Raw genomic sequence first — 16,909 nt, forward strand, 5'->3', positions numbered from 1 at the left:
CAGAATTCGGGTTGTCCTATGCCCTGTTCCCTGTTATTTCGACATCCGCTAAGATAGCGCCACTGACCTTCTTCAAATCCAGTCTCACCATCAGGTCATCATACTTATCCATTTCGTTCCAATCATCTAGGCAAACCTTCGATATACGAGACAGAGTTCCTCTGGAAATAAGCAGTCTCTCCTGTCCAACCTGTTCGAACTTTCCATGGGTGCGCCCACGGAAAACATGGTTGAATTCATCTACCAATTGGCCGCTTCCTGGAAGTTGGAATGGTTCGGCTCGGAGAAGAATACTTCTCAGCTGAACGCCCACAGGGGTGCTTCGCTTAAAGTTCCAGACGTCAGTCTGATGGTCAGTAGACAGGAGAGGTTCTTCGAGCTTCAGATTCTTCAGCCTGCGAAATCTCGGAACGAGGTGCTGGCTTGAGATATCAGAACATGGATCCTTGATGCTGTCGGAGAGAATCTGACTGGCTTCTCGGCTCAACTGCAGCTTTGACTCTTGAGATATAGGTTTGAGGAAAAGAAAGACTGGATCGGATAAAGCTGGATCAACTTCAACAATTTGGCCATTAGGTTCAAGAGTATTGAGATATGCGAACGGATCACTGCTGCGGTAGTCGAGCGCAAGGCCATGAAAACGTGCATACTCAAGAACAGAAGGGGGTGACATGAATGTGGCACGTCCAGGCATCTGGCAAGGAATATAAGGGAATGAAGAGTGGGAGGTCTGAACGATGAGTCTGTGTACAGAGATAGTGATGCCAAGGCCTGTTTTTCTCTGCAACGAATTCATGTCCTGGAGATGTAGAGCATCTATCATAGCCGGTTCAGGAGACCCTACCTTATCGACTCGAATAAATGCTTAGGGAGGTTCCGCCAGGCCGATAGTCAGGTGCTTGAACTCTAGTTACAGTCTGCCCACATGTCTGATGAAGTGTCCTTACATTTAGCAGTATCGTTCCAGAAATGGATGACAAAAAGAAATTGCAAGAAATACTGACCCGAAACAGCGGCTCCTTTGCAGGAAGATGTGAACTTCTATGACCTGTGGTATCTTATTCTTTCAAACGCACTCCGACGACCTTCCATGACCCGACGCCTGTATCTAGTCCGCTCCACTTGAAACAACCTCATGTATTCGTCTATTCCATCTCAATTGTTCCAGGAGGTTTGCTGGTAACATCATAGACAACGCGGCAAACACCATCAACTTCATTGACAATTCTCCTGCTTACTCTCTTCAGGAAGTCGCCATCAAATGGAAACCAGTCTGCAGTCATGAAGTCGGTGGTCTCAACGGCACGAAGAGCAATGACCTGAGCGTGCACTCTCTTGTCTCCCATAACTCCTACTGCCTTGACAGGAAGGAGAGCGGCGAAAGCTTGAGAGATTTTTCTATACAGGCCAGCTGCGACGATCTCATCGATAAAGATCTTGTCAGCATGGCGGGCAATCTTGAGCTGCTCTTCATTAACTTCACCCAGAATACGAATGGCAAGGCCTGGCCCAGGGAAAGGATGTCTCCAGACAAGATGCTCTGGGATGCCCAAGTTCGTACCCAGGGCCCTGACTTCGTCCTTGAATAACTCTCTCAAAGGCTCGATGAGCTTGAGGTGCATACCCTCTAGGAGACCACCCACGTTGTGATGTGTTTTTATCGTGGCGGATGGGCCTTTGAAGGAAATGCTCTCGATCACATCTGGATACAGTGTACCTTGTAGGAGCCATTCGATTTCTCCAGCTTTCGGAGAGTTGGCCGCAGCCTCGGCGATGGCCTTGGCTTTGTCCTGGAAGATCTCGATAAAAGTATTGCCAATTATCTTTCGCTTCTTCTCGGGGTCGGATACTCCTTTGAGTTTTCCCAGAAAGAGGGAGCTTGCGTCAACTACTGTGAGATTGATACCCAGATGTTCGGTAAGCGTCTCCTTGACTATCTTGGCTTCGTCGAGTCTCAGGACACCATTGTCGACCAGGACAGCGTGAAAACGGTCTCCAATGGCTTCTTGCATGAGCTTGGCAGCAACAGTAGAATCGACACCGCCTGAAACAGCACCGATAACTTGGCCTTTGGGGCCGACAAGTGCTCGGATGCGCTCAATTTCTTTATCAACAAACTTTTCCATGGTCCAGTCTTGCCGAGCCTTGCAGATGTTGACAGCAAAGTTGCTCAAGATCTGAGTACCACGTGGAGTATGGGTCACCTCAGGATGGAATTGAATGCCGAAGTATGGTTTATCTGTGCTCGCGATGCCTGCGAAAGGGGAGTTGGCTGTTGTGGCAATGGGGTGAAAGCCATCCGGCAATTTAGACAGTTTGTCACCGTGGCTCATCCACACCTCAATATCATCCTCGATGCCTTCGAAGAGGCGGTCAATGTGTTCTTCCTTGCCCGAATGTCTCTCGATTTTTAGGTACGCATGGCCATACTCTCTCTTTTCGCCGGCCAGGACATTCTTGCCGTGGTGCCATGCCAATTCCTGGAGACCATAACATATGCCCAGGATAGGCACGCCGAGATCGAAAGCAGCGGGATCAACATGTGGTGCACCATCTTCGTAAACTGAATACGGTCCGCCCGATAGGATGATGCCCTTTGGCTTGAAATGCAGTTCTGAAATCTTCTGTGTGCATGGCAGCATCTCAGAGTAGATGTTCAGTTCGCGCAGGCGACGCGTGATAAGGTGGGAGTATTGCGATCTTGGATTGTTTGTGAGTCATGACCGCGCAGTGAGAAGAAGTTACAGAGCCTACCCAAAATCGAGGACAAGGACCGTGTCAAAGGTTTTGGCGGGAACGTTGACCGCATCTTCGGTCGTCTCGCCGTTGGCAGCCATGGCGACTGGGAGATCAAATGAATGAGCCCAAAGAAAAGGATTGAGAAGGGGAGCGCGGGAAAGAAAAAATGATTTATGCGCATTGGTGGGGACGCCGACATGGTGTTGCTCGAATGCAATGCGACTCGTTCCCCGCATGCGGTCAAAAAAAGTTTCTGGACCGACTTCTTGCGCTGCTACTGTTGAGACTGCGCTTGATCTAGGTCCAGACGTGGTCGTTAAAAGAATAACACAAGTCGAGAAGACCAGCCGCAATGAGCAAAAGAAAAGAACTCGGCGACAAGATCGTCGACAAGGATGCTATGGTGGACGACGAGAGCGGTGACGACGAGGTAGGCTCGACACCGCTTCGCCGCAATCATGGCTGACCAACAGAATAGGATTTTGATGTACTTGATGTCGATTTTGAATGGTTCGATCCGCAACCAGAAGTTGATTTCCATGGAATCAAGACCCTCCTTCAGCAGTTGTTCGATGTCGACGCTCAGCTGTTCGAACTGTCGGCATTGACCGACCTGATCCTGTCGCAGCCAACGTTAGGGTCAACTGTGAAGGTCGACGGCAACGAGACGGATCCATATGCATTTCTGTCTGTTCTCAATTTACAAGAGCACAAAGTCAGTATCCTTTTGCCATTTTTTCTTGTAGCGGGCGGCTGATTAATCCAGGACAAACCCTTTGTCGGCAAGATCATTCAGTACTTGCAGTCGAAGGCCAAATCCAAGCCTGAGCTTACACCTTTAGCCGACCTGCTCTCACAAGCAACCATACAGCCCATCGGCTTGATTCTCACCGAACGACTCATCAACGTGCCTTCCGAAGTCGTGCCACCCATGTACACTATGTTGTTGGAAGAAATACAGTGGGCGATAGACGACAAGGAACCTTATACCTTTTCGCATTATCTCATTCTGTCCAAGACTTACACCGAGGTCGCCTCCAAGTTAGATGCCGAAGACGACAGACCCAAGAAGAAGAAGAAGGCTACGGGAGGTGGTTTTGAAACCATGTACTTCCATCCGGAGGACGAAGTGCTGCACCGCCATGCGATCTGTCACGGGCAGTATGATTATTCCATCAAGCAAGACGAAGGCCATTCGGATTCGAAAAGAGCTTTTCAGGAGCTCGGGATCAAGCCTCAAGGGCATGTCATGTTGATTTCAGGGGATGAATTCAAAGCTGCTGTCCAAGATGTGGCCGAATACCTGAAGCCGCAGGCCTGAGCTGACGCAAGATGCAATATCGATCGTTCCCAACCAATCACAATACTACCCTTACTCCCATGGCGTGCCCTTCAGTCTTTGCATAAGGTACTCGACTTCGACGATCTTGGTCAATGGTATCACCACCTGGGCATACATCTTGACCACAGCCTCGACATTGATCTTCTCTTCTCCGGAGGCTCCACCGTTGGTCGCGGCAGAGGGATCCTTGCCATATGTCTTCGCCTTCAGCCGAAGTCGCTCCAGGACCTGCTGCTCCACCTTTTGATTAGTGATGGCAGCGTCAATCCCTTCACGGTCTTCGGCCTTGATGAGTTTCACGAATCTCTCCGTTTCTTGCTGGAACTTGCTCTCAGCTACGAACTTGCCGAAGTGTATTCTTCGCGACAAGGCTTGCAGGCATGCCACGTCGCAGGTCGCAGCGCTACCATAATTCTCCTTTGTCTCGCCTCGGTCTTCGCGTCCAAACTTGCGGCAGGCCTCTGGCAATACCTCGTTTATATACTTTTCCTTGATAACCTGATTGACATTGACGTCGTTGTCATGAAGGATCTTGGGGTACTTGATGGCCTGGAGCATTGGCCGCTGAAGCACTTGAGGGAAAAAGGCATACTCGTCGGGCGCATCATAGCGGCGAATGGTAGAATGAAGACGTTCGGTTTCGGATAGAAGGTAGTCTAGCAGAGAGATAACTGGAGGCAATGCTAGATTCGTTGTAGGTATCGGTAGAGCACTGGAATCGTAGACAGTGGCATTGAGGGGAAACTGGACTCTTTCGATCAGATGGAACGTGATTGTATCTTCGAGTCGGCTGCGGACAATTCGGTCAGACTACGCCGCATACAATGCAGGGCGTTCATCCCACTTACATTAGCTGAAAGCGAATATTATCCAAGTCTAGTGCCTTTGAGGCGTCAGATAAATCTAGCGCCGTGTCCATGTTGGAATTGGCCAGCTTTATATCGTTCGCAAAAAGATTGTGTGCTGCTAAAAGTGAGTGAGTGCAATGATGATCTAAAGCACGGATAGAGAGAGACAGAGAAGCTCCAAGGCCATGTTAATATATATGGAAAACTGTAACAATACCAAGCTCGATAGTCCGACCAGGCAGTCAACCGTCAGCAGTCACTGTGCGAAGCCAAATGACTCTTTCCGCTGGATATACGTCAGAAACTGCGCGTGCGGCGACGAGGGACGAATACGGATAAGCACCAATACATTATCCGTAGGTACAGTACCTTCACCTTCTGTACAGGGGCCTACCTTAGACCTTGTACTACTGCTGCAGGCACAACAGGCACTAGGCTTAGGTAAACGCGCCTCCAACGAGAACCACCTGCGTCCCTCTCCTCCGCACCTTTACAAGCGCAGCTCCAATATTTCTCAGAGCCTCAGAGCCTGTGGCCATCCTATCGCACGTCATTCTTTCCAACACGTCCACATTGCGAAACAACGACCCAGACACGATTCTAGAAAGCCTCCTCTGCCAGCGCAGAATAGCAGCTGTATGGCCAGCTCGCGTTCGCACAGCCGGAATGCCTCCCAAACACGTAGATCCCTCGGCGACGGGGATGATTCGGTTCTCAGCGCAGTGCTCGATGTAGGTGTTTTCCCAACCCGAGTTCCCCCCAAAGCATACTGATTCACGGGACAGACACGGCAGCTGGAGGCGTTCGGTCGAAAGGTGACAGCTACTGCGAGCCAGCTGATGGGTGACAATTCTACTACGCACTATCCCAGTGCTATGACAAGCATATCGCGCCAGATGCGTCGCCCGGCGCTTCAGAGAGGTGTCCTTAGCTTTTCACAGCAGGCCCCTTCAGAAATCGTCAGGGCAAAGTTGTCTACTAGTGAGATAGCCCACCGCGCCCTCACCTACATCTCCGATGACCAGCTGCATAATATTCCCGAAAACGATGACAATAGCTATTCCCTTTTTCAGGGCTTTCAGGCCTCGTTACCTGAGGGCGAAAGTGAACACCGGAAAGAGCACAGACGGCGGAGTTCCAAACAGCACAGGCTTCTGGGTGCCGGAGATATTGAAGAGGAGGGCCCTCCGACGATACAAAATTTGAAGAAGAAACGAAATACTGTCAACCACAGACTGGAAATGATGGCCATCAGGAAGAACATGTGCACGACCGAGATAAAGGAGATCGATAACAAAATTGCAAATCTGCACCACATGCGAGGGATCGTCCTCGACAGGCTTGCTGGACTCGAGAATGACGAAGCCGAGGTCGAGCACGAACTGCTCGAGCTTGATAATAAGCTTGAAGACATGCAGGAAGAACTAGAAGAGCAGGGCACATTGGATGCGTCTACCGACACACTGAACGCTCCAAGGGTAGCTACACCCGAATCGGAGGCTATGGATGCCTCGTTCATGTCGCAGTCAATATACGATAAATTACCGACATCAACTTCTCCAAAATCTCCCAAGACAAAACGCCGGCCAACGTATGCAAAGAGAAAGTCCATGCCGGTCTTGCACGAACATCTGGAACCTGGCTCTCATTTGAAAACCATTCCAGCCCACAACGACACGATAACGGCCATAGATTTCGATCAACCCTTCGGTACTATGGTCAGCGCAGCTCTTGACGACACAGTTCGCGTGTGGGATCTAAACCTGGACCGATGCATGGGCTTTCTGGAAGGCCATACGGCCTCTGTTCGGTGTCTTCAGGTCGAGGATAATATCGTTGCTACGGGCAGCCTCGACGCGACTATTAGGCTTTGGGATCTCAGCCGAGCTAAATACGAACCTTACGAACATAAACTTGTGGAGAACGGAGACGGTGACAAAGACGGAGATGATGAGGACGATGGCCTGGGTTTTGGCAACGAGAGTGAAGATGCGCCCCCGCCGCCCCCACCTGATGCCATGGAAGAATGCCCCCTTTTCGTCCTTGAAGCTCATGTTGATGAAGTCACTGCGCTCCATCTACGCGGTGATATGCTTGTTTCGGGCTCTGCTGACAAGACTCTCCGACAATGGGACTTGGTTAAAGGGCGGTGCGTGCAAACTCTTGACGTGCTGTGGGCGGCTGCTCAAGCGAGCAGCACCCTGAACAGTACAGAACTACAATGGCGGCCAACGGGACGAACCACCGACACCAGCGCAGATTTTGTGGGCGCTTTGCAATGTTTCGATGCCGCCTTGGCCTGTGGCACTGCGGACGGAATGGTTCGTCTTTGGGATCTTCGCAGCGGCCAGGTACACAGAAGTCTCGTCGGGCACACAGGACCCGTAACTTGTTTGCAGTTTGATGACACGCATCTCGTGACGGCCAGTGCTGACAGAAGTGTCAGAGTAGGTACCTCACTGTCTTGACTTTGGTACAATGACTAACGATGGCTAGATCTGGGATCTCCGGACAGGGACCATCTTCGACGCTTATGCTTATGACTCCCCAATCACGGGTATGATGTTTGATGCTCGTCATATCGTGTGTGCAGCTGGCGAAGATGTGGTCAAAGTGTACGACAAGGCCGATGGTAAACACTGGGATTGCGGTGCCGGTGCAAATCTCACTGTTGAGGACCGCATGGCTGAAACGAGTACCAGCATTGTCGAACGAGTCAGACTAAAGGACGGATACATGATCGAGGGCAGGCGAAGTGGCGAAGTTGGAGTCTGGACTTGCTGATAATCGAGTCTAGTGGACGCATGTACAACATTGATCTACGAACGCGCGGTGTCTTCATCGTGGTTGAATGCATCTACACCTTCCCTGGCCTCCATTCAGCACCGAGCTATGAAGTTATACATAACCTAAAGCATGTATGATAACCTGGACATACATGATTCCTCTTCCCATTCACATCTCCGGTGCCAACAAAAATTTGAACCTATTCCCTGGGTATCGCAGTATACACGCTCCTAACCACCCTGGTCTGTTCCAAAGGTATTCATTTACCCAAGAGCTCCTTCTCAAGTACAACCCCCACAGTTGTTCTCCTAGATATGAGCGGATGGCCTCTACTCATGCCCAGCTCGCACTTCACTTCCTTCTGAAAATACTATCGGCGTCTTCTTGTTCGCATCCGAGGACCACCACTCTGCGGACGGGCACGGCGGGCATGACAGGGATGGCGGGAGACGTCACCAGGCTCTCTATTCGATGTAATATTGTCCAAAACGACTCCCGTCAGTTCCCAACATCGAAGGGAGGAACTGTAGGATGAGTCTCGTGCGCCTCCCCCTCTCAATCTCCTCAGATGGATCTCGTCAAAGAGCGGTTTGATGCGGGCCCTGACAAACTCAGGTATGTTCAAGGGGTATGGTAAGCCCTGGAGGAGGCCCCGCAGCCTGTCGTTGGTGAATAGCAAAGCAATTGGCTGACTCAGGGCCTCGAACAGAATTCTGCGATATTGTTCTGTTTTGTTGATGTCCAGGGGAAGAGAAATTTGCCGACTGAGGGCCTCCGCGTCGATTCCTCCATCTTCTCGAGGAGGAAAGATCGTTGGTTCCGAGTCCATGTATTCGCCTTCTGTATTGATTGTCCCCCGGACGTATGACTCTCTTATCTGGACCACGGGAGGCATCTTCCAACCTGCGGGCACTTCCTTGTACTGAGCTGCAAGCACCGTCTTTACCGGAGTGAATGACTTCGCCTCGAGAATAGCCTTCAAATGCCTGTCTCCTTCTCGCATATATATGCCAAGATTTTTGTCGGACCATTCTTGGTTGCACTCCTCGACCAGATACCGCCAGCCGGAGTTGGTGCTTGTCGTTGTTGTACCTCGACTGCTGCTGCTACTCCTCCGTCGGCGGCTGTTTCCATCTGACCTTTTCCTGAGAAAAGGGTGGCCCTCAGGAATCGGTATGTTTTTGAGGTTGGACATGTTTGGACAATATCGTTGACGCTGATATGTTGCAAGACTACACCTGGACGTCAATTTCTCTGCGAAGAGCAGTCAAATGTGTGACGGAGAGAAGATTTGACAGTGGACGAAAGACATCCTTTATGCCCCCTATCGAGCCCAAATAGGCACGCTCAAGCACCAACCTTATCCTCTGAGAACGCTAGATTCGAGAAATGACTTTGATCTGGGATCTAATGGCCTCCTGCGATCAATCATGTCGAAGTCACAGACCACGCCGACATTTCTTCGATTGGTACCAGCAATTGTACTCAATAGCGCGCATTCTTGTGACTCCTTTGTCGACTCCTTGTCCGGATGGGTCTTCCAGGCATCAGTTGGAAACTCTCTGCTCCCACAGTATCGAACTGGTCTCGGGAGGATGGTCAGTCCCTTTTAGAGTTGGCAAGCGCTTGGGACGGACTGGGTTCGATTTATTACGAATTTGCACATGACGGTACTGTTTTCTACAAGGGACAAGAGCAAGCTACCTAATATCGAGAGTCATCATGATCTCCGCCTTGTGCTGTGGTCCATTTGGATCGTTGATGACAGTGTCGACGTCTTGCATCCACCGGGAAGGAGTCTCACACACACTCTCTCACAGACACACAGTACCCCACAAGGCAACCTACAATTTGAACTGAACTACAGCTAGTCATGGGCATTCATCACTGTAACAGGCAGTCGGGATTCCCAAGTTGAGAAGTCAAGGCGTTGCTCAGTTCGGCTGATGGCATGTCAGGACATCCAGGTCCTTTCGTCTTGATATGACTTCGGGAAGAGTATCCCGGTGATCCTGGCTCGGCTGCAATGAATGGAAGTGAGGGACTGCGGCTCTTCGGCCCAAACTAAGCTTGTGCTTTTTGCGCAGGGCAACGAAGGGGCCGCTGGGCCATACTCGGGAGCAAAACCTAAAACAAACAAAAATCATGGAATGGAGTGAATGAGTGGTCTCTGACTTTCGGATGAAAACTTTGTTCCATTTGAAACCCGAACCAGGTTAAAATCTGCACTGCTTATTATGAATTTCAGGCGAAGTACCCTCTCAAGGCATGACGACGGGTCACTACCGAGAGAGTCCGCCTGGTGAGTGAGTACCAAAACCTTGCGGGATTTTCTCACAGTCTGGCTTTCGATGTGCTGTGACCGAGACTTCTGAGACAAGTACCTAGCACAGAGATTTTCTTGGCTCGGGAGAACGGTAGTCTTGCCTCACGAATAGATGGATATTGAGAGGAAATGCGAAAGAGTTATAAGCCTGCATTCTGCTTCCGGTTCCGCTTCCGCTTCTGCGTACTGGTGTCATCCGCACTCTGTACTCTCCGTGCATGGTCGGCGGTCGGAACTCACCAGACGAACTTGGTATAAGAATGACATTCAGAAGATACATACAGGGAATCGGCTCACTAGATTCGGGATCCGGATTGTAACATGTCACGGTGAAGACACCTGGTATATCTGTAGTGTAGTGTAGTTTAGTGTGGTGTAAATGTAGTCGTGACACAGCCACACAGACCTACAGTACCTGGACACCTCGGGGAGGTAAGGTGGACAGGCAAAGATTGAATCTTCATATATACCAACCTAACTGGACAACTTCTTCGTAACGAGGCAAGGTCGGGCAGTGTGCAAGAAGCGAGGAATACCCCGTACATGATAGATACCCAGTTAGGTACCTACCTAGCTATCTGGGTACCGTGGGTAGACGTCCGAGACGGGGTATGGAAGAGGGAAAAAGACGTTCAAGTGGAGCGCACTGTAGCTGCCAACCTGACAAAAACTACATCGTTCTCCGTACCCATGGACGGGACGGAGTAGCCAAGCTCTGACTCCCCGTCGTGAAGGTACAGTAAACAGAACAGAATACTGAGTACACGGGAATCCGACCATCTACGCAAGTAGATAAGGGTTCAATGAGGACGAAAAACTGTGACAGACAAATAAACAAAAACCATCGACCAAAAAAAAAGACCATTGTACGCAAATAGCATAAATAACACAGGTCATTATACAATGGTCACTCGGTCGCTCAGTCACTCGTCAATCTTTATCCTCTGTCGTCGGCGAGATCTCGTATACGTAGGTTACATAATTCAGACCCAAAGGACCAATAAAGGTCAGGCCCGTAGTCAGTTGTTCACAACAATACCCCCTTTCCTGAACACCATGCTGTTTTGGGTAATATACACCCTCGTTCCCAACTACATCAAACCAAACACTCAAACCAAAATACAAAAGCCGGCCATCGTCGTTATGATCATCCAGTCCACCAACAATGCCAAACTCAACCAACACCAAACTCAATCAGGTTCAAGTACAATACAACTCATCGTCGTTACAAGGACGTAGTCCACCTTCTCCATGCCCACACACTAGACAAAAGCCTTCATGAGTTGTAGTCGTCATTCGTAGAAATCCCACTCCGGATCCTTATATCCCGGATGGTCTCGTCCACCAGCTCGTCAATTGATTCGAGCCACTCTCGTAAATGAAGTGGCTGACGGAGCTGGTTGAACAACGCGTCTTCCTCGTCGTCAGTAAACGCCACCTCTTCGAAATGGATGAGGATGTCGGCAAGGGGTACGTTGTCGTCACTGTTGCTGTCAGTGGCGGTGGTGGTGTTCGACGTCCTCTCGATGCTCAATCGGTACCGTATGGCTGTGAGCGAGCGGGGGCTTGAACCCCAAATGGCCAGCGCCATCTTGTATCGGCCACACGTCTTGGGGATGAGCAGTGGCAGCTCGGTGACCGTCCGTAAGAGAGACCTGGCTTCGGAGGAGAGGTTGTTCATGCGTATGTCGCCTCTCCTCTCCAGGCAGGGGTGAAGATTGTCGTCGAGGAATGACCCTGTGTTGGTTGAGACCAGGGTGGTTGCCGTGGAAAAACAAGACGGGGCTGGAGAAGGGGTTCTAGAGAGTGCCATGATGTCGGACGATGGAGTGGTGATTGTTGTTGAGGTAGTCAAAGGGTGCCGTCGATAATAGCAGAGAGAATGGACTTGAGCTGGAGACTCGGAACAGGGGTCGAGAGAAAGGTCGTAACGTCGTGCCCTTGAGAGATGAAGGGTCTTGGTAAAGAGAGTATGACTCCAGTTGGAAGTGAAGGCCGACTTAAAAGGGAGTGGTAGAAAGAAAGAGAGAGTAAGTCGAGGTTTGAACGTGAAGAGGACTTCTGGAATATCTTGAAAAGAATGTATGATATGTGTGATGGGCAAGAATCGAGATACATGGGAGCAAATTACACAAGTTTGAATGGGTCTCAAGTGCCTCTCTGTAAAGGTCCTCAAGGTCCTCGCGAGCCAGCATAGAAAGGTAAAACTCGTGGATGGGTCCTGAACGATCCCTCACAAACGGGGGGTGTATACAGGTCCTCAGAGCCATCAGGATACGCAGAGGCAAATACCAGTGTGATCCACAGACCAAAACTCTACTCGTGACTCTTCTAGTATCCCGTTAGCACTTCTCGGTTTATGAAAAGGAATAGGTAGGCTTATCAAAGAGGAGAGAACCACCATCCAAAAGGAGCATGGCAGCCTCCAGTGGATAGTGGTCCAAAAATGTGCTTCAGTGGCACGCCAGACCAATGTACCAGTAAGCATGCTGCGAGCTTCAGACAAGATATCAAGGTCCCACACGTTGTCCGTCACTTCGAGTCATACCAGCAATCATCCTCGACGTCTCAGCAGGACTTCGCCACCATCGACCATCCTAAGCGAGAGATAGAACAAAGAGTTTTACACGTAGACGAGATGATGACCAAGACCGGCGAAACGAATGGCAAGTGACGAGGACAGACAAGCCAAAGCTTTGAGCCTCACTCGAGAGAGGTCCCATCCTCATCACTTGGTGTGTCCATTGTCTCGAGAGCCCAAATCTCCATCTTAGCCCCGTGATCCACTGCAATGAAGAATATTCTGCTTGACTTCTGGAGGCGATGCAGACTTCGTCCACATTGAAATGACTAGATCTCTGGAGCTTGTTGCGACAAAACTGAAACCCTGGACCAGTGTGGGACTCAAGACAGTCGAAAGAAGGGCATTGTGCTTCGATAGCAGAGGTGACAAACAACTTCAAGCAGCTGCCATTGCCGAACAACCCTCCATAGGATGCCCAACCGAGCTAACCATTCCATTTCCAGCAGTCATCCCTTCTCAATGACTTCGATATCCACGACCACGTTGACATTTTCTTACGCCGTTGACCGGCTCTCAAACCAGGTTCCACGTCCAGTCCCAAATAAGCAGAAGAACTGCTTCTCTCGTGTGTGATACAGCAACCTCGGAGACAAGATTTTGGTTTCCTCTTCCGCTATGTCGTCAAGACAAATTCGAAGGGCATTTGCCATGTTTCAGGCCAGGGCGCACAAACAACATCTTAAAAATCGCCCTCTTCCCACCGAAATGGGGGTCATCATGTTCTCAGAGATCCGAAGATCAAGAGTCCACTGAGTCGGCGCTCTCCGTTTCACCAATGATGAGACAAGATGCGGAAGATTGACGCGGCTGATCAGGATCTTCTGACGAGCAGAAGCACGCATCCGGTAGCCGAGTGCTTTGATGCGAGTTTGACGAGTGGGCTGTCGCGCAGAGACGATGTGTTCATAGGCCGGAGGTGGAGAGGAGTGGCAGTCAAAACCGGCTTTGATGGTCCGAAGAAGCAGTACATTGATAAAGCCGGCTGGAGCAGGCAAAAGGCCAAAAGATAGAAGCGCCGATACGGAGTCTTGCCTTCGCCTCAGAGACCTGGCTACAGACAACAGTCCGTTTCCGACCAGAGGATCTCGTCGGCTCCAAACGAAGACTCCCAGCAGTTCTGTAGGTAGGCTGAACAAATTTGCGCTCTAGGCATATGCTGCGTCGGCTTCTCGAGCAAACAATCTCCTCTCTCTCCTGTGCCTGTTCCACGCCCACGTCGGTCGAAACATCCATTGAAGATCAAGTATAATGTCCAGCTTAGGAATACCGACGCGTGATCCTTCGCGGATTCTTATCAGATACGACGCATGGTGAGACCGTCTTTCACTGCCTCTTTCGAAGCTCTGGGCGTCTTAACCTCCTTTGACTACCCCCGATCCAACCTGCCATTCTTCACCGGAGCAAATAGTTGACAGAAGGGACCCTGGTACAGCTAATCAGAAATTCGACAACTGGTCCGCGAGACTTTGAACCGAGAAAACATCTTAGGGTTACGTTCCGAATACGCATCCTGCCAATAACCATGATCCCATCCCAAGTTCATATTGAGACCCGCAGGGAGCCTCGAACAGGAGGAAGGTGGATAGAGGCGGCTTGAAAAGCTCGACTTGTAAACGGGAAACTCGAGGGAGGTTGAACTGCATAATGTGCCGTGTAGGCGAGAGGGTGCTAAACGAGGGACCGGCTCGAGAGGTGATCCAGTGACAGTGATCGAAGCCGTCAACGTGCCCGGAGATTGACATCGACGGTCGAAATCAGAAGGTCGTGCTGGAGAGGAAGCGAATTAGTTGAAGAATGTAGGCTCTTAGCTGAAGAATGTTCAAATGCCTGACATGGCGTGGGAAATCGATTTGTTTACACGGGCCTGCGGATATCGCAATACTTTAGCAGCTTCGCCGGCTCTCGAGTACGCGACGCGTCGCCGGGCCGGAAAAGGGTTAGCGGCCATGCAAGCACTTGCGGATAAGCATTGATCCATCGCGGAAGGGTTTACGAATACGAGATGTGCAAGTCTGTCTACATCGTTGCTCATGGCCTTCGGAAAAGGCTGAACTCTTTAAATTTCATAAGTGGCGTTAGCTATGTACTCATATTCGGCAACCTCGCCTTCCAACAACAAGGTACAATCGTCCATCGAGGCCCCACGCCTCCAAGCATACGGATACGAGGTTTCGATTCCACCACCATTCAGCTCAGTCCGAGCCGGCAGAGGCCCTTGCCGATCTCGCCGCAGCTACTTGAGTGTAGCATTACAAGTCTCGAAGCACATTAGGAGCAAATCCTAGGGGTTACTTGTTGGGGCATGCAGTACTTGAGCCGAATTGGAGGTTGCAGGGTTGGTGGTCGGAGCACTTTTGCCCGAGCTCTGAGCCTGTTGCTGGCTCTTGTATGCGGCAGCCTTCTCTGCTCTACATGGTTTCAGCGTCAAGCGAAGTCAAGCGGTCTTCATGAGTACTGCTCACTCTCTCTTTCGGATGTACTCGTTCTCAAGAGCCTTTTCTCGGTCCTTGAAGTCAGGCATGGTGAGTAATGAATCTGTCTGACAAGTCGGTCTGATCGTGTGAGTCTTCTTTACTGAACGCGGCTCGTGTTTTCAATTCTTGTAGCACAATACCAAAGATGATCTTCGTTGAAGGCTGTTTGTCCGAGTGCGGATATATACTATGTACCTGACCTTTATATACTACCGTGGCGAGATATATAAACTTGGCTGGACAGCCACAGGCGAATGACGTCATCAGTATGCACACTGCAGAGAGCGCTCCCCGCCTTCGAAAGACAGTGAGTAGGACGATAAATGTTCCATGGCCATTAAGACTCTACAGTCCATAGAGGGGATTATTTTTGATCTTGCCTCAGCTTCAGGCTGAAAATGATCCCCTAGCCGGCAAAAATCATGAAGATACAGCAACGAGGCTGTCGTCCAGGTGGGGTGAAGCCTACGTTTTGGGGCAGAGGGCAATGCACAACACAACTTGACAATCCGTGTCCGGCACACTCTGCCTTGACTGTTTCAATAACTTTAAATTGTCAGCCTGCGCCGAGTACTCGTACATCTAAAAAGTTTCTCGAAACGAAGGTCGGAAGAGGTCGGGGTTGCGAGACAGATGGGTTTGTAATGCCGCCGAGCGGGGAGCCGCCCATATCCGAGGTTCGTATGAGGCCAGCCAGGGACCGACTTTGTTCGAAAGCACATCTTTTCTGTCTTCACCTCCTCAAGCCATACTTATCTGCAACAACGGAACATGGGGGCCACCGAGATTGCCATCCTTCCCCTACAGGAGGGCAAGACTTTTGACGATCCGACCACCGCCGACGGCCAGCTACACGCCGAACTTCTCAAGATTGTGCTCGCCCAGCCTGGCTGCCAGCGATGCTACTGGGGTCGTCAAGTCGAGGATAAAAACGTCTTGAGATGGTTTGTCGACTGGGATGCAGTCGAATCCCACAAACAATTTATGGCCTCTGAGTATGCGCTCCTCGTCCTTGCTGCGACGCCCTCGCTGACCCTTCCAGCGTCTACAAGCCCTTCCTACAAAGCTTCCTCACCATACTAGGAGGAAGAGCGACGCTTTATCATGCTCATTTTGACCCTCATCCTGCTCGCGCAGCCCTCAGTAAAACCACTTCTCCCGCCACGGAAATTATTCATATGTACTTCCCGACCTCATATTCCGAAGAAGACAAGAAGAAGGTGGCGGATGACATAAAGGCTCTGAGTGCTGTCCTCGAGAAAGAAGGGAGTGACTTCCGAGCGGCAGCAAGCGGCTGGGTGGAAGAAGACGTGGACATTCCAGGGACGGACGAGAAAGCCAAAGCGTTCGTGGTGCTGTTCGGTTGGACCAGTGTCGAAGCACACTTGGCATTCCGTGAAACGAAACCCTTTGCGGAGAACATCCATCTTCTTCGCGGTGCGAAGGACTTGAAAAAGGTCCATGTTGTACATTCTAGCCTGACCGAGGCCACCAATGCTTCCTAGTCTGGCCAGGTTGGCGATATACGACTTGGCCTGGGCGGCGGCGGAATCGCACCGACTCCCATACAGCAAGACACGTCGCTGTTATAGGCGATGTTGCACTCTGTGGCTCTGCCGAAACTCTTCGCAAGTCAATAAATGCTGGTAACACCTAGAATGTTCCGGCACCTTTGGTCCACAAGTTTGGGCGATGGTTTGGTTGGCATCTGCCTTTGCTGCAATGTGCAATGCTACCCTTTTAGCTCATGTATAAAACGCTTGCCTCGCCACCAAGGACTACTCCTTTAAACAGGCTTTTTAATACGAG

The 16,909-nt window shown here is 50.6% G+C and overlaps 9 protein-coding genes across 9 annotated transcripts; 3 read left to right on the plus strand and 6 right to left on the minus strand.

The window, feature by feature from the left end:
* Positions 1 to 16: 16 nt before the first annotated feature.
* On the minus strand, positions 17 to 694 carry PV08_02950 (uncharacterized protein; the record flags this gene model as incomplete). Its single annotated transcript, XM_016377307.1, has 1 exon — positions 17 to 694. One exon carries the CDS (start codon positions 692 to 694, stop codon positions 17 to 19), a length of 678 nt encoding a protein of 225 aa, XP_016238877.1.
* A 451-nt stretch (positions 695 to 1,145) lies between these two features.
* PV08_02951 (GMP synthase [glutamine-hydrolyzing]) lies at positions 1,146 to 2,837 on the minus strand (the record flags this gene model as incomplete). Its single annotated transcript, XM_016377308.1, has 2 exons — positions 1,146 to 2,700; positions 2,755 to 2,837. 2 exons carry the CDS (start codon positions 2,835 to 2,837, stop codon positions 1,146 to 1,148), a joined length of 1,638 nt encoding a protein of 545 aa, XP_016238878.1.
* Positions 2,838 to 3,091: 254 nt separating this feature from the next.
* PV08_02952 (uncharacterized protein) lies at positions 3,092 to 4,060 on the plus strand (the record flags this gene model as incomplete). Its single annotated transcript, XM_016377309.1, has 3 exons — positions 3,092 to 3,169; positions 3,218 to 3,454; positions 3,506 to 4,060. 3 exons carry the CDS (start codon positions 3,092 to 3,094, stop codon positions 4,058 to 4,060), a joined length of 870 nt encoding a protein of 289 aa, XP_016238879.1.
* A 51-nt stretch (positions 4,061 to 4,111) lies between these two features.
* PV08_02953 (chorismate mutase) lies at positions 4,112 to 5,000 on the minus strand (the record flags this gene model as incomplete). The annotated part of the gene is made up of 2 exons (XM_016377310.1): positions 4,112 to 4,871; positions 4,930 to 5,000. The coding sequence occupies 2 exons, from the start codon at positions 4,998 to 5,000 to the stop codon at positions 4,112 to 4,114; spliced, it is 831 nt and encodes a 276-aa protein (XP_016238880.1).
* A 567-nt stretch (positions 5,001 to 5,567) lies between these two features.
* On the plus strand, positions 5,568 to 7,713 carry PV08_02954 (uncharacterized protein; the record flags this gene model as incomplete). Its single annotated transcript, XM_016377311.1, has 3 exons — positions 5,568 to 5,660; positions 5,715 to 7,376; positions 7,426 to 7,713. The coding sequence occupies 3 exons, from the start codon at positions 5,568 to 5,570 to the stop codon at positions 7,711 to 7,713; spliced, it is 2,043 nt and encodes a 680-aa protein (XP_016238881.1).
* Positions 7,714 to 8,067: 354 nt separating this feature from the next.
* Positions 8,068 to 8,911, minus strand: PV08_02955 (uncharacterized protein; the record flags this gene model as incomplete). The annotated part of the gene is made up of 2 exons (XM_016377312.1): positions 8,068 to 8,180; positions 8,410 to 8,911. The coding sequence occupies 2 exons, from the start codon at positions 8,909 to 8,911 to the stop codon at positions 8,068 to 8,070; spliced, it is 615 nt and encodes a 204-aa protein (XP_016238882.1).
* A 2,407-nt stretch (positions 8,912 to 11,318) lies between these two features.
* Positions 11,319 to 11,855, minus strand: PV08_02956 (uncharacterized protein; the record flags this gene model as incomplete). The annotated part of the gene is made up of 1 exon (XM_016377313.1): positions 11,319 to 11,855. One exon carries the CDS (start codon positions 11,853 to 11,855, stop codon positions 11,319 to 11,321), a length of 537 nt encoding a protein of 178 aa, XP_016238883.1.
* Positions 11,856 to 14,907: 3,052 nt separating this feature from the next.
* Positions 14,908 to 15,147, minus strand: PV08_02957 (uncharacterized protein; the record flags this gene model as incomplete). Its single annotated transcript, XM_016377314.1, has 2 exons — positions 14,908 to 15,034; positions 15,089 to 15,147. The coding sequence occupies 2 exons, from the start codon at positions 15,145 to 15,147 to the stop codon at positions 14,908 to 14,910; spliced, it is 186 nt and encodes a 61-aa protein (XP_016238884.1).
* Positions 15,148 to 15,871: 724 nt separating this feature from the next.
* Positions 15,872 to 16,605, plus strand: PV08_02958 (uncharacterized protein; the record flags this gene model as incomplete). The annotated part of the gene is made up of 2 exons (XM_016377315.1): positions 15,872 to 16,095; positions 16,143 to 16,605. 2 exons carry the CDS (start codon positions 15,872 to 15,874, stop codon positions 16,603 to 16,605), a joined length of 687 nt encoding a protein of 228 aa, XP_016238885.1.
* Between the last annotated feature and the right edge of the window lie 304 nt (positions 16,606 to 16,909).

This window comes from Exophiala spinifera (genome assembly GCF_000836115.1).
Source record: "Exophiala spinifera strain CBS 89968 unplaced genomic scaffold supercont1.2, whole genome shotgun sequence".
NCBI lineage: Eukaryota > Fungi > Ascomycota > Eurotiomycetes > Chaetothyriales > Herpotrichiellaceae > Exophiala > Exophiala spinifera.